General features: G+C 28.1%; 1 protein-coding gene across 1 annotated transcript; it reads left to right on the top strand.

Annotated features, from left to right (window-relative positions):
- The first annotated feature begins 29 nt into the window (after nt 1-29).
- LOC107449625 (enoyl-CoA delta isomerase 1, mitochondrial) lies at nt 30-13,193 on the top strand. The gene is made up of 7 exons (XM_016065211.5): nt 30-255; nt 877-1,001; nt 5,975-6,121; nt 7,227-7,325; nt 7,579-7,598; nt 9,817-9,998; nt 11,865-13,193. The coding sequence occupies exons 1-7, from the start codon at nt 126-128 to the stop codon at nt 12,029-12,031; spliced, it is 870 nt and encodes a 289-aa protein (XP_015920697.1). The 5' UTR covers nt 30-125; the 3' UTR covers nt 12,032-13,193.
- The last annotated feature ends 1,009 nt before the right edge of the window (nt 13,194-14,202 follow it).

The raw sequence follows: 14,202 nt of genomic DNA, 5'->3' as shown, positions 1-14,202 counted from the left end.
AAAATCTTACTTTATATAAGTTTCCCAATCGTGATACCCCTTTTGTGTTTGTTTTCTTGTTATCGCTTCTTTTTTAAGGTGTTATCGCTTATTAGTTCAATAATTTCGTTAATTGATTTGCTACAATGCTTTCAAAAACTAATTATTTGAGATCATTTATTAAACCACATAGCTTGCTCTATAATGCTTCGTTTAACTCAAGTACTACAAGTAAAGAAAAAAAGTGGATCCAAGTAGTTGAAAATGAATCAAAGAGTATATAAATTTATTATTGTTTGATAGACCAGTTAAGATCCCTGTTATTTGCAATGAGATTAAATAATTAGCACATCAGAAATTTTAGTAACTTAGTTTTGTTCTTGTTAAATAATAAAATAAATATTTTGGAATTATTGAACCAATATTATGTAATTAAATTTAGTTTGAACTCTTTAAAAAAAGTTTTTTTTGTTGTTGTTGTTGATAGATCTAATTTATTTGCTATTCAACTTAAGTTTTATTTATGAAGTCGTTAAAATAGTATTCTGCATGATAAATTAATTATCGTAATTGTTTCAAATATCTTTCTTTAAACATATTTAAAAAGTTCTGGAAGGTTTTCCACGTCTACCAGAGCCAGATAAATCTTCTAGTTTTGATGCATTCTCGATAGTAGCATGTAAAAAATTCAAAAAAAGAAAAGCAGAGAATAAGACCAATTTGAAGGGTAAAACTCAAAGTCTTCCCCAGGGGAACATCTCTCTCTATATATATTCAATATTCCTTTGGTGCCTTGGTGATTATTTTAGCAATGCAATTATTTAGTCTATTGTTTAGTACTCTTTTAGAAATACCTCTCAAATTTCATATAAGTACCTAACCTTACTTTTGTTTCAGAAACTGCATGTGTAACAATGCAAAGATTACCAGCTAATAGTTTAAATCTAGAATTTCTAAATGAATTGACATCAGTCATTAAGGAACTCGAAGGAAAAAAATTCAGAGGCATGATTTTGTCATCTGTAAGTATATTTTTATGACTTTGCTGTAAACTTTGCTATTATAGGATGTGTTAAAAAAAAAATGAACAAACATTTTTTAATATGACTTATTTTTATATTTTAATATGAAATTTAAAATTTAATTTAGATTAAAAATAAATAAATTAGACTTTTACTAATAAAAAAAATTTATTGATCATAAAGTGACTGCCTTTTGCGATGATGCACAGTGGCAAATGCTCATTTAAATTTTTAGCACTGGGCCGCAAGGCTTCTACCTTTAATTTATCCCATTCTGCTTAAAGCAATTTTTTAGAGTCCAAGCCTTTGTGTACAGATCACACTGTCATTTTTGTAGCTGAAACAAATCTAAATCTAATCATTGTAAAGAAGACAGAAAACAATTGGTAAATTAAGAGATATAGTGTCAGGCAGGGTGAAGTGGGTACATGGGGTAAAGTGGGTAAATGTTATTAAACATATATTTTCTCCTTTTAAATTTAGATAATATGTTTAAAATTTTTAGAAACATTTTCTAGGATTGGGAAAATCATTTTAATTTCAGTGTTAGAAACAGATAAAAAAAATTTTATGTTTAGGAACTATCTGTTTATGATCTTATATAGTATGCTAGTTTAGTATGTTGATGAATGTTCTTCTAATGTCATTAAAAGCTGTCGAAAACTATCAATTTCAGTTTAAAATGGTAGACGGATAACTACAGAGCAGATCTACCCAGAAATTTAAGAATAAATTTCAAAATTCTATTTATTATGATTTGTTTTCTGAGGTGGGGTAAAGTGGGTAGATGGTTTAGCTTAGTTAAGTGTTGTATGTTGAGTACTTACTTCAGTGTCAAATAAATAAATGAAATATTTTATGTTCTAAGCATTTTTTTATAATGAAATGCTGCTGAAAAATAATTTACATGTTTGATTTTGATTATACTACTACGTATATTAATTTTAACACTGAAAACAAAATTTCTTTTAAATTTCATATTTTAAATAGATGAATGATAATACACTGGTTATCATAAATTAAGGAAAAATCACAAAAATAGCGATAACTCTTTCAAAAGTAAGCCAAACCGTGCAAAATTTGCATATGTTGTCCACTAAGAGTAGCTGAGTAAAATTGCAATATGCAAATTAGTGGCGCTGCACTCGGCTTACGTCATCTGCCTGGAGCATAAAAGTCCAAGTTTGAGAGAAAGCACACAAATTTTACTGTGATTGCGACATTGAAAATCTGAGATAGCCAATTCGTAATAATGACCTCTAGGCATCATTTGCCTGAAGAACTACGATGGAGAGCCATCGGGAGACTAGAGGCAGGGCAGAGTCAATCAGAAGTGGCCAGATGGCTAAATGTGAGTCCATCTGTGGTTCATAGACTTTGGAGGCAATTTCAAACCACAGATTCGGCATCTAGGAGGTTCAGTCAAGGACGGCCAACTGTTACGACCAGTGCCGATGACCGATATTTGACATTAAGTGCACGCAGGAATAGAACCGCTACTCCGACACATCTTAGATCCTCTCTTGCTGCAGCCACCGGAAGGTTGGTGTCAACGTCAACTGTGCGCAGAAGGCTCCACGAAGGTGGTCTGTATGCGAGACGACCAGCCATTTGCGTGCCGCTCACATCACGCCATAGGAGAGACCGTTTGCAGTGGGCCCGACAACATGTCCACTGGACGTCAGATCAATGGAGGCCTGTTCTCTTTACGGATGAGTCCAGGTTTAGTCTAGAAAGTGACAGTAGACGTTATTTGATATGGAGAGAACCTGGGACCCGTTATCATCCATCAAACATCCGTGAAAGAGATGCATACGGAAGAGGCAGTGTCTGTGTTTGGGGAGGCGTATCCTTAGGAGGGCGCACATACCTCCATGTCTTTCCAAGGGGAACCGTGAATGCTCAGGTTTATCGAGACAACATCCTTGATGCTTATGTGCGCCCATATGCCGGGGCAATTGGTGATTGCTTCCTGTTACAGGACGATAATGCAAGACCACACAGAGCTCGCATTGTTGATGATTATCTTCAACAGGAAACAATTACTCGCATGGAGTGGCCAGCTCGATCCCCGGACTTGAATCCTATCGAGCACGTTTGGGATGCTCTAGGGAGGCGTGTATCTGCCATCAATCCGCCCCCTCAGACCCTTGCCACGCTTGCAACTGCTTTACAAGAGCAATGGCTCTCACTTCCTATTGAACTGATAGACCGCATAATTGAAAGCATCACACATCGCTGTTTGTGCTGTATTGCTTCTAGAGGCAATCATATTCCATATTAAAGGTACTTTTTCTATTGCAAACCGATACTTCCAATTTGTTTATTTTATACATGTGCTAATTTCTATACTACTATTAATGTCTGATAATTTCTTTTTATGTTGTTTAATACCTTACTATGTGTTGTATATTGTGGGTAAGTTTCATAAAATTCCATGTGTAATTTCTTGAGTTATCGCGATTTTTGTGAATTTTCCTTAATTTATGATAACCAGTGTATTATAGAATTAAAAAAATTACAAAAATAGCATAATGATGAATGCGCTTTCAAGCAAGTTTCTGTCTTTATATGGCAATTTTTTATGGAAAACAAAACAATTTTCTTGAAATGACTAAATTGAATAAAAATACATGTTTGCTATAAACAGTAAGAACACTTTAAATTACCGCTATATATATTATTTTTACACTCTCATTTATATTTCAAATAAACCAAAAACTATGACAGTTTTGAAAATTGTGTAGAGTTCAGCAAGATATACTGCATCCGAAGTGAAACCTGATTATGATATCCAAGAGCATTAACTCTTTAATTTAATAATATGAAGAAAAAAAATATTTTTAGCATTTATTCTTTTAACTGTAATCATGGTATATTTATTTAAGAACATTTTCATTTCTAAAATAATATTTACAAATGTAAAATGGGTATTCTATTCTATGATGCAATAACTCTGTATTTGTTGAACATTGATTGCAAATTCTTGCACTTTTTGTAATTTAAAGTAATATGACTTGTTAATTTTAGCTTGATTACTGTTAAAGGGTTAATAAGATACTATCTAATATTTTTTCCACAAGTACTCTTAAGTCAATATATAGAACAAGTACTCTTAAGTCAGTGAAAACCTTAATAATAAATAATATATTCTAATTACACTGTTAATCATATGTGGATACAGGACACTCAAAATTATTTTTCCACTGTTTACTCACAATGGGAATTTTTCTTTTCTCTTTTAATTGGCTTCTAATTTATTTCATTTATGTACCCAATTTATTTATATTCTAATTTATCATGAAAGTCATAAAAACTAGAAAAAATTCAAAGTGATTGCTGTAAATGTTTGGTTTGAAATTAAACTATTTTTTATAAAACTGAAATTTTTTTTAAATTATATTTAATCAAATAAATTAAGTTTCCTTTGTCTTATTTCTATGTTTCCTATGTTATATTTTATTTCTATTTTCCATTTTTCTTCACTGACTTTACCTCTGAAGAAGCAAAAGCGATGTAATAATTTTTCTATGACTATTCTGAAATTAAATGAGTGTTGAAAAATATGATACGACGAGGCACAATTTATGAATACAATTAAACTTTGATAATTTAAAGCATCATCTGGAGCCAAAACATGCTTCAAGGGATTGAATATTCTTCTAATCTGAAACTGAATAAAATATAATTATCATTCTTGCCATTTTCTTTTTCTTCTCCCCCCCCCCCTCAAAACTATTAAAAGAGTGTTTGGAGAAAATGAGTAGTGATATACATCTTTCTGTTACTCTTTTCTATTTAATAAATAGGTTTAGATTTATTATTGACACTTAAACTTTTGAGAACTCTGTTTTTTCCTTGTTTTAAAGCTTTAGTTATGTTTGAAATCATCTAATGTTAGATACATGCCTTCATTCAAAATACCTTTATCAGAGGCTAGCAAATAGCTATTTTATTAGAGCTGCAACTTCCACAAAATTGAAACATACATTTGAAAGATACATATTGACATATTAATTTTTTTTAATATGAAATCTTTTTATGTCCTGACTTTCATCAAACATCTCACATTTCCAAAACAAAAGAGTTTAAATTTTCATCAACCATTTCAAATTAGCACCCTGAGGAACTGCAGACCGTAATAACAGTACCATCTGAAGAAGTATAGTGAGTAAGAAGGGAATTAATCACTCAATGCTATTGAAGAAGTACCAAAAATGAAGAAAGAGAATCATTTTAGGTTTCTTATCTTCAAAATGTGGCTGCTTTAGTACTTATTCAGTGATTTTGTCTAAACAGTTATGAAATGAAGAGAAATTAAGATAAACTTTCTTCCTTTTTATTGTCATATTTTCACCACCTCTGAAAGTTGTTTTTTTTTTTTTTTTCAATTCCTATGCTGTTCATTGGATATCTTTTTGAAATTGCTAAAGATTTATCAAACTTTATATAAAAAATAAGTAAAAATTGACATATCATTGAACTTTAATGCTAGTAGAGCAAAAATGTCTTTGAATTATCGAAAAAATAAACCTAATATAACTTTGTGTAATAAAAAAATATTTAATATTCAAGTTGGTATTTCACCAGGAGTAAAGTTATAGATGAAGCAATAGAATTTTGATTGATGATGGTTTTTATGAAATTTTAAACAACTAAAATTTTATATTTTTTTATATACATTTTTATTATTATTTTTTTAATGTGTAGATTACAAAATAAGAACAGATTTAAATTTGTAAAATAAGTTTTTAAGTAATAGTAATCCTGAGTATAATAAATAGGAATAGTTTTATTACTGCCTCTAAGTATTGTATGCACTGTAATTTTATGGCTACAAAAATAGTTTTAGAACTAATAAATAAATATAATAGTTTTAGATAGTTTATTAAAAAAAAATCTCTATTAAAGGAAATAAAGTTAATATTATCGAATAAGTATTGTATTTAAATAAATTATTTTAAAATTTTTAGAGTTCTCCTACTATATTTTCTGCTGGATTGGACATAAATGAAATGTACAAGCCTGAGAAAGAACGACTGAAACAGTTCTGGACAGCTCTCCAAAATATGTGGAAGACACTATATGTAACACCACTCATAACTGTTGCAGCTGTTAATGTAAATTTTTAATTTATTAGTATTATTGTGGAAACAATTTTCAGTTTTAATTATACTTGTAAATTTTTATTTTTATGAGTAATTTTGATAACATTTTTTGTTCCAACTGTTCATAAAGGAGTTTAATTATATGTATCATTGTAATTAAATTCTGACCCATAAATTTCCCTACATTAGTATTAAAAATTAAACAGGATATCATGTAATCACAACCCTTAATATAAAATGTCTATTTTCCGGACACTTTCTAGCATTTAAAATAAAAAATATCTTTTCTTTTTTTAAAAAAAAGAATCCTTTGTTTTTTACGCACGTGATGTGTTTAAAAAAATTATCAGTAAAATAATATTTTTTATTTTTTCCTGCTTCTTTTCCAATAGCTAAACACTTATTCTTCTACAATAAGCACACTAAAAGACTTATTGAAAGACAAGAGCAGTACAGGGGGAAAAAAAACAGGGAGAAGAATAAACTATGAATATTAATGAAGTGCCTGATATTAATAGTTTTAATATTAATAGTCTTTATTAAGTTTTTATATTAATAATATTTATAGTGTTTGAAAAAAAAATACACCAGCAGACAAATTTTGCTTCCTTTCAATTTATAAATGTTTTGAACTCAATTCTATTCCCTATTTTATATTAATTTTTTTTAAAATTAAATTGTTAATTTATCAATATAATAGACTCGTTATTAATGTTGTTTTTATCAGATTATTTATGCTGCTTATTTTTTTTGGTCAAATGGTAAAAAGTGAAAAAAAAAAACATTTTTTATTCATGAAAGAGGAAATTTAGATTGTCATCTGCTGACTTTTATTTATATTATTATGTTAAACATTCTTTAGTTAATTAAATGTCATTCAACCCACTTGAAAACGTTGTGTAAAGTTGATGTCAACTATCATTGATTTGTTATTTTTTTATTGGATAATGCATGTTTTGATGTTTGCTTACCTTAATGATCCATTATTCAGAAAAATCTATTTGCTGTATTTGTGAAAGTAATGATGATTCCAAATATAAGACTTCTCACTGAGTTATTAGTGGTAGTTATAGAACAATTTATATAGAATGACACTTAAATACTTTCTTTTACTTAGGGACATGCTATAGCTGGTGGTTGTATTCTCACACTTAGTTGTGATCATAGTATCATGGTGAAACCTAGAACTACAATTGGCCTCAACGAAACTCGACTGGTGCGAAATTTTTCTTATACTTCAAAATAATCTGGTTGAATTTTATTAATTCACATATTTTAGCTTAAAATAAAACATGACTACATAGTACATATAGGTTCTTAAAATCCTTAAAAAAAATTTTAATATGAACAGTGCTCTTAAACAGTGCTTATTTTTGATAGTTGGTTCTTGATTTTTTTTTTTTTTTAATGTACTGTGTGAATTTTTTGAAATGTTCTTATTTTTAATATACCTTTTTATTACTTTACAGGGAATATTTGCTCCTAAATGGTGAGTTGTTGTTTTTATTATGTTTATATTATATTTAATTATATAATATTTAAGTCAATGTAGATAGTAACCTGATAGCGCCGTTATCAGATTGTTACTATAGTGGGACAGTCATGGAGACTCTATTATACGAGACCACAATAAGACATTTAATTGTTGCAGTGACGTGTGATGAAGATGTAACATAATAATGTTTCAAAAGGGTTACCGTTTGACGTATTCATGTTTCAACAGGGTCACAGTCTGATGGAACTGTGTCTTATTCATCTCTCAATAAGGTCACAGTGTGACTAACTTGAGATGTGAATATGTCATATTTTCATCTCAGGGTCAAAAATTAAATGTTTCATTGTAATCTCATGTAGACCTCTGGGGGAGTATCAGTGTCTCGAGAGTCACACGTGTCTTCACAAATGAGTCTGTGACTGTCGCATTTTTGTTGCAACCTGGATAGGTATAGATTTTAATAAAAACAAATAAACGAGCATAGTTTGTTTTGAAAAATCAGTAATGATAAATGCTAAAAATTTATTTATTTGTGGCAATACTCAATAAGTAATTATATGTAGTGAGAATGATTTTTTATTTACTACACATGATTTATTTTGTTTATCTTTTAATTTTTGAAATTGCAATTTTCATTTAAAATACTAAATAATACAATTGCTGAATCGAATATCATTATATCATTTATTGTTCATTGTTGTTTCTGAGTAAGTATGTATGTGTGCATATATATATATTTCTGAATATACGGGTATATATACACCACACCTATTGTTTGACATATCTTTCGATTGCTTAAATTTGATATAAATTGTTTTACAATATTATCATAGCTCATTTTGAAAAATAACTAATAAATGCTAAAATTTATTTATAATATCATTGAATAAATAATTTTGTATTTTCTACAACATGATTATATTTGCAAAAATAGTGCTTTTTAATATTGTGTAAATAAAGCCGAAGTTAAATAAATCAATACAATGGTGAGAGGAGCACCACAGAAAAAAAAAGATATTGATTCGTGAACACAAATTTCTCATGTAAAAATATCACAGAAATTAAAAAAAAATATTAAAAATAACAAATAAAAAACAAGCAATAACATGCAAAGCGAGAAGGAAAAAAAATGCTGTGTACTTACAGAATGACTTGCAAAAATGATTTAAAAATATTTTCGTAACTAAGTTGCAGGATTACCAAATTTTAAATTTTTATTAAATTATTTCAATTTAAATTTTTAATTATTTTCATAATTTTTCCCTTTCTTTTGAAATTCTTTTTTCCTCTTATTTTTTTCTGTTTTTTCTTATATTATGGGTTCTATGTATGTGCATCTTGTGTGCATAATAAAACTTAAAAAATCTTAAATTTTTAATTTATATATATTCAGAAACAATATTGAACAATAATTGTTGTTCAATTCAACAATTGCATTATTTTCTTTAGTATTTTAATTTGGAAAATATTTTTTTAAAATGTATTTTTAAAAATTAATAGATATATAAAATGAGCCCTGTATTGTGATATAAGTACCAACTTTTAAGGTCCAAATTTACTAGCAGCCCTTGAAATGCTATGTCTAATATGATATAAAACAATATTTGTTACCACAGTAACAGATGTAAATATTTTTTTGCTTACTTGTTTGTTTGTTTTTATTATTTATTTTCTTTAATTGACTCTTTCCCATAGATCTGTCAGATTTGAAACATTTGCAAGATATTTGTTTCTTGGTTGAAATGTAACATATTCCATATTATTTTTTTCACATTGGCTGAAATGTAACTGAAGAACAGATTCAGATAAATGAAATGTGGCTGGTTATACTTTCAATATCTTCCATTTAAAGATAAATGACGGCTTAACTGAGTGAAAGACATTAAATTAATAAAATACATTTAATTAAAATTTTGTAATATCTCGACTTTTGAAAATAAGGTATAGTACTAATAAGTCAGGTATAGTTCTGTAATAAAAAATACTAACAAAATCTGCCCTGAAAATGAGCACTTTTGAAGAAATATTGTCTTTTTTTTACGCCAAGCTTTACTTGATTGATTTTTGTTAAAGAAATATAGTAATATATTAAAAAGGAATACTACTTTATCAGATAATTTTTTATGGTCTCCTTATAAAATTCTCAGATGATTTAAAGTTATGGATGAACAACATTTAAACATTGAATAATTTAAACATTGTATATTTTAAGGTTTGAGAGTGTATTTGTCAACACTATTGGTTTTCGTAATGCTGAAAATGCTCTGAAATGGGGAACATTGTTTACTGCAGAAGAAGCTCTGAAATTGAACATGATTCACGAAGTTGTAGATTCTCCTGCTCAATTACAGGAAAAAGCTGAGGAACAGATGGAGCAATTCTTAAAAATTCCTGGTATGTTAAATAATGTATGAAGAAGAGCTTAAGGGATTAATGTTCTTGGTGACATTTTGCAAATTTGAATTAGTGATCCTCACAATAAGAATTGAAGACTATGCCTTGCCCTTGTTTCTTGCCTGTTAACTTCTAATTGCTGTAATCTAGAAATCTCTAACTAACTACATTTAAGCTGTTTGTGTCATAGTATTTGTATACTTATCATTTTAATTTGCTGCCAAAAAGCAGGTTTCTTAAGGTTACTCATCAATTGTTTCTTCCCAAATGAACTTTGATTGTTTTTCCATTCCAAAAGCGCTCAGTTTATACTTTTCATCGCTCACCCACTAAGATGGATTCAGAATGAAAAAGGCTTGATAAAATAAATGAATGTTGTATATTTGAATAAGACTGAAAAAATAATTTTCCACAATAAATTTTAAAAAAAAATTCTGAAATGTCACCTGTACTCTTCGTTCGTTTGGCTCCTTTTAAGTTTAGACTGTACTAATCCTTGAATTAACCTTGATTTGAGTCATATTGATCCTTGAATTGAGTCATATTGCTATTATTATACGTATTTCTTTTTTAAACTATTTTATAAATCTGTTGGTAGTAACCATAAATTCACTAAGAGTTAGGATCACTTTTGTTTATTAATAAAATATTTAACCATTACTAAGGAGAAAATGAACAATGCAAAAAAGATAAATGGACTATCCTAAATAACTTTTCATCTAATGATCAGATCTTCAAGTTCAAGGACCCAATGATATCACCAAAATATAGGGGGTAGTTGCAATCTGGGAAATAATGTCCCACTGGTTTGTTCATGAGAGTGGTTCAAAGCTTGGACCCCTTAATGTTAATTTTACTTCTTACACACTTCGCCATACCTCGAGAACTTTTGAAGCTAATTGAAACATTTTTGGACACCATTATAAAATTTGTTTATCCAAAGGTAATTCCATGTAAAATATGACTTTTAGTAAATATTTATTATTTTATTTAATAATAGTCCAAAACTTATTAAATTATTTGTTATGCAATTTTTTTACATAATTTTAAAAAATATAATTTTATATGACAAAATACAAAATTTGAGCAAAATGCGTCAAATAATATTTGAGAAATCGAATTTTAAAAATTTGACTATATATTATACTTTTTAAAGTTTCAAGATATTCAAATCGGATTTTTTTAATGAGTTACCAAATACGATTCAGAACAAAATTAGTAAATAAAATTGTTTTAATGTTTTCCATGCATGCGATGTGTGAAAGAATTTCTTAAAATACATTTATGCTGCGCAATTTTCAATGTTTTTTTTTCTGAAAATATTAATAAAATTTGCTTTAAAAATTTTCTTTAAATTTTAATGAATATTTCTGTAGTTACAGTAAAAAAAAATCACAAAGCAAAAATATTAGTTTTTTTATAAAAATGTCCGTATCTCGTATCTCCTTAAATGTTTTGAGCAGAGGTTACAAAATTTCGTGCAGTTATTGCGTATTATTACTGAAATAATTTATACAAGCTATAAGCTTATTGCTATATTTTTTTATATTAATGTTCAAGAACTTTCTTTTTTGTTCGTAATTCATTACCCATCCATCAAACTTCTGAAAGCTTTGAACTTCATTGATATGCATAAAAAATCACATGATCTAAGCACTTCTGAAGTTATAAATTAATTCTCTTAAGTATTTCTTGAGAAATGTGTTAGTATAGAAGAGTTTCCATAATTTTCTCCAATCCCTGTATTTCATGTTTGGCTTTCCCTCCTCGTCTTAAATTGCCACAATTTTACAAGTTTCCTCCAAGTATAACAATATTTGTATGTGGCCTATATTTATATTTTAAACCATGTTTTTTTTTTTGTAGAAATTGCTTTTAAGATGACCAAAAACAGCCTGCGTAAACCTTTTGTGGATGAGTTGATATCATATGAGAAAGAAGAGCAGGAGTCGATTGTTAAATTCATTTCCCAAGACTCCATTCAAGCAGTTTTGGAAAAGTATATCGAAAATCTAAAAGGGAAGAAGAAATGATCTCTATTTAAAGTCAAATAATGTTGAGATTTTCAAAAGTTTAGTATGTACACATCCTTATTTTTGTATTTGTACTTTTTGTAAGTAAAAATATTTAATTTGTAAACTATTTAAAGCGGTGACAGCGAATCAAAATTTGAACATTTTGATAAATAGCATTTGTATTCCTTTTTAAAAATTCCAAAATATAAATATTTATGTGACTTTATTGAGGACAATGACTAGCTATTTTACCTTTATTAATGAATTAACCCATTTAATGAATATTTTAACTTTCTTCTTTTTCTACCAGCACTACAGCTTATTCAAAGTCATGGCTGGATCAGGCAACTTTATTTATCTCAATATGACAAATCCTCCTGCTCTCTAACTATTTTCTCCCTCACCTCTCAGATACTTTCCCACATTATCTAGCCATCTTGTTCATGGTATACCTCTCTTTCATTTTTATCCTGGGTTATAAATTTTTTTTCTTAAGTATGATTTACAATTTTTTATAAGTACTCTTAAGGTATATAGTGCACAGAAAATGAAGACCAAGATTAACTTTTGATCTAATTTCCCTGTATCACGATGCAATATTTTTTCTACAAATTTTGTTATCATATTTAAGATACTCCTTCTCAAAATAAGCCTTAATTTGGGAAATATGGTTCATAGAACTATAATCAAAGAAAATAGCTTCCTAAAGTTAACTTTGCTTTTTGCATCTTTTTGAATGTCTCTAAAAGTAATTAGGAAATTAAAGACATTTTTGAGTATATCTCTTTTGTCCAAAGAATAACTTCTATTGTTATTATTATTTTAATAATATCCCAACAAATTGTTTTGGAATTAAACGATCAAATTTTAATAAATGCCTCAGTTTTATTAAACGTGATTCAAGATTTTCATATATCCAATTCACTAGATAATATATTAATAAAAATGTTGCTGTTAATATATTTGTATACAATTCGTGGTGGTAGATAATTTATAATTGTAAAACTGATTTTAAATGGATTATGGATTTTTAAGCGAACTTAAAGAAGTAAAATGTATTCTTTTGTTTAGAAAAATTTTGTTGAAGTGACTTTGTAATATTTTTGTAATACAAATTGTTTCTTTTTAAAGAATTTTTTTACATACAAAATATTTTAATAAAACTGGATTATTTTGCAAAGGTTTGAGAAGTGACTTCATTAGTTCAATTTTCCAGTTGCTTTAAAATTAATTGTTCTGATGGCTATTGACTAAGATTAGTTTTCTGTTAGTATATTTAAAAATCTGTGTAGTAAGGGCAGTTTAAATGTTATGCAAGCACCTAAGAGAAAGAGTTTATGATTTGCTTATTTTTGAGGACTGGGGTGGGGGAGGGATATGAGCGATGCTTAGGTAAGACATTAAAATAATTTACTATTAGTTATTTTTTATTACAAATGAAAAGTGTTGCAAAAAAATTGAAAATTGAAAAATTTTCAAATTTGGTATTAAATTTGAGAAAAGAAAGAATTGGAAACATTTCTTCAGCTGTCTAGAGATTTGACCACAGAAGGAAAACATTTAAGATCCCGAAACACTATTATAAAATGAATGAAAATGTGAATTTAGTTTTGTGCAAATTTTTTTTCTTCAAAAATTCTCAAATCTTCAATCATTCAAAACCTTTTATTTGAATTTAATCCTAAAATTGGATTACTATAATAAATGTTTAAGTTAAGTGGAAAGCAGGGGGGGGGAGTATATGAGCTTTCTTACATAAGCATGGCAGGGGATTTGCAGGGCTGATTGTGCTCCGGAAAAAATCCGGTTTTCCGGACTTTTTGCTAACAGTTTCCGGAGATCGAAGGTCCAGACGTTTAAAAAAATCATTGATCACAGAAGTTTCCGGAAATCAAATTTTCAAAGGTGGAACTTAAAAACACAGTTTATTTTATTTGTTTGTAAAGGAGAGCCAGAGATATACTTTATAAGCTTATATTCATGATTAATATTCATTTTTTATCAGTAAACAGTTGTTATAATCATAAACTCAAAAAAGGAAGACATATTTGTAAATTTTGATTTACTTCTCCAGGTCATCATAGGTATGTGTAAATGGTATAGCTATGTGTAAATTTTTAAAAATATTTTAAGTAAACTAAGAAATATTGAGAAAAAGGAAAAAAAAAACCTTGTTTAAATTTTTTTCT

Source organism: Parasteatoda tepidariorum, chromosome 2, assembly GCF_982258835.1.
Source record: "Parasteatoda tepidariorum strain Cologne lab strain chromosome 2, Ptep-v5.0, whole genome shotgun sequence".
In the NCBI taxonomy this organism is placed as follows: domain Eukaryota; kingdom Metazoa; phylum Arthropoda; class Arachnida; order Araneae; family Theridiidae; genus Parasteatoda; species Parasteatoda tepidariorum.
Note: the sequence above shows the minus strand (reverse complement) of the source record. Positions and strands in the feature narration are given on the sequence as shown.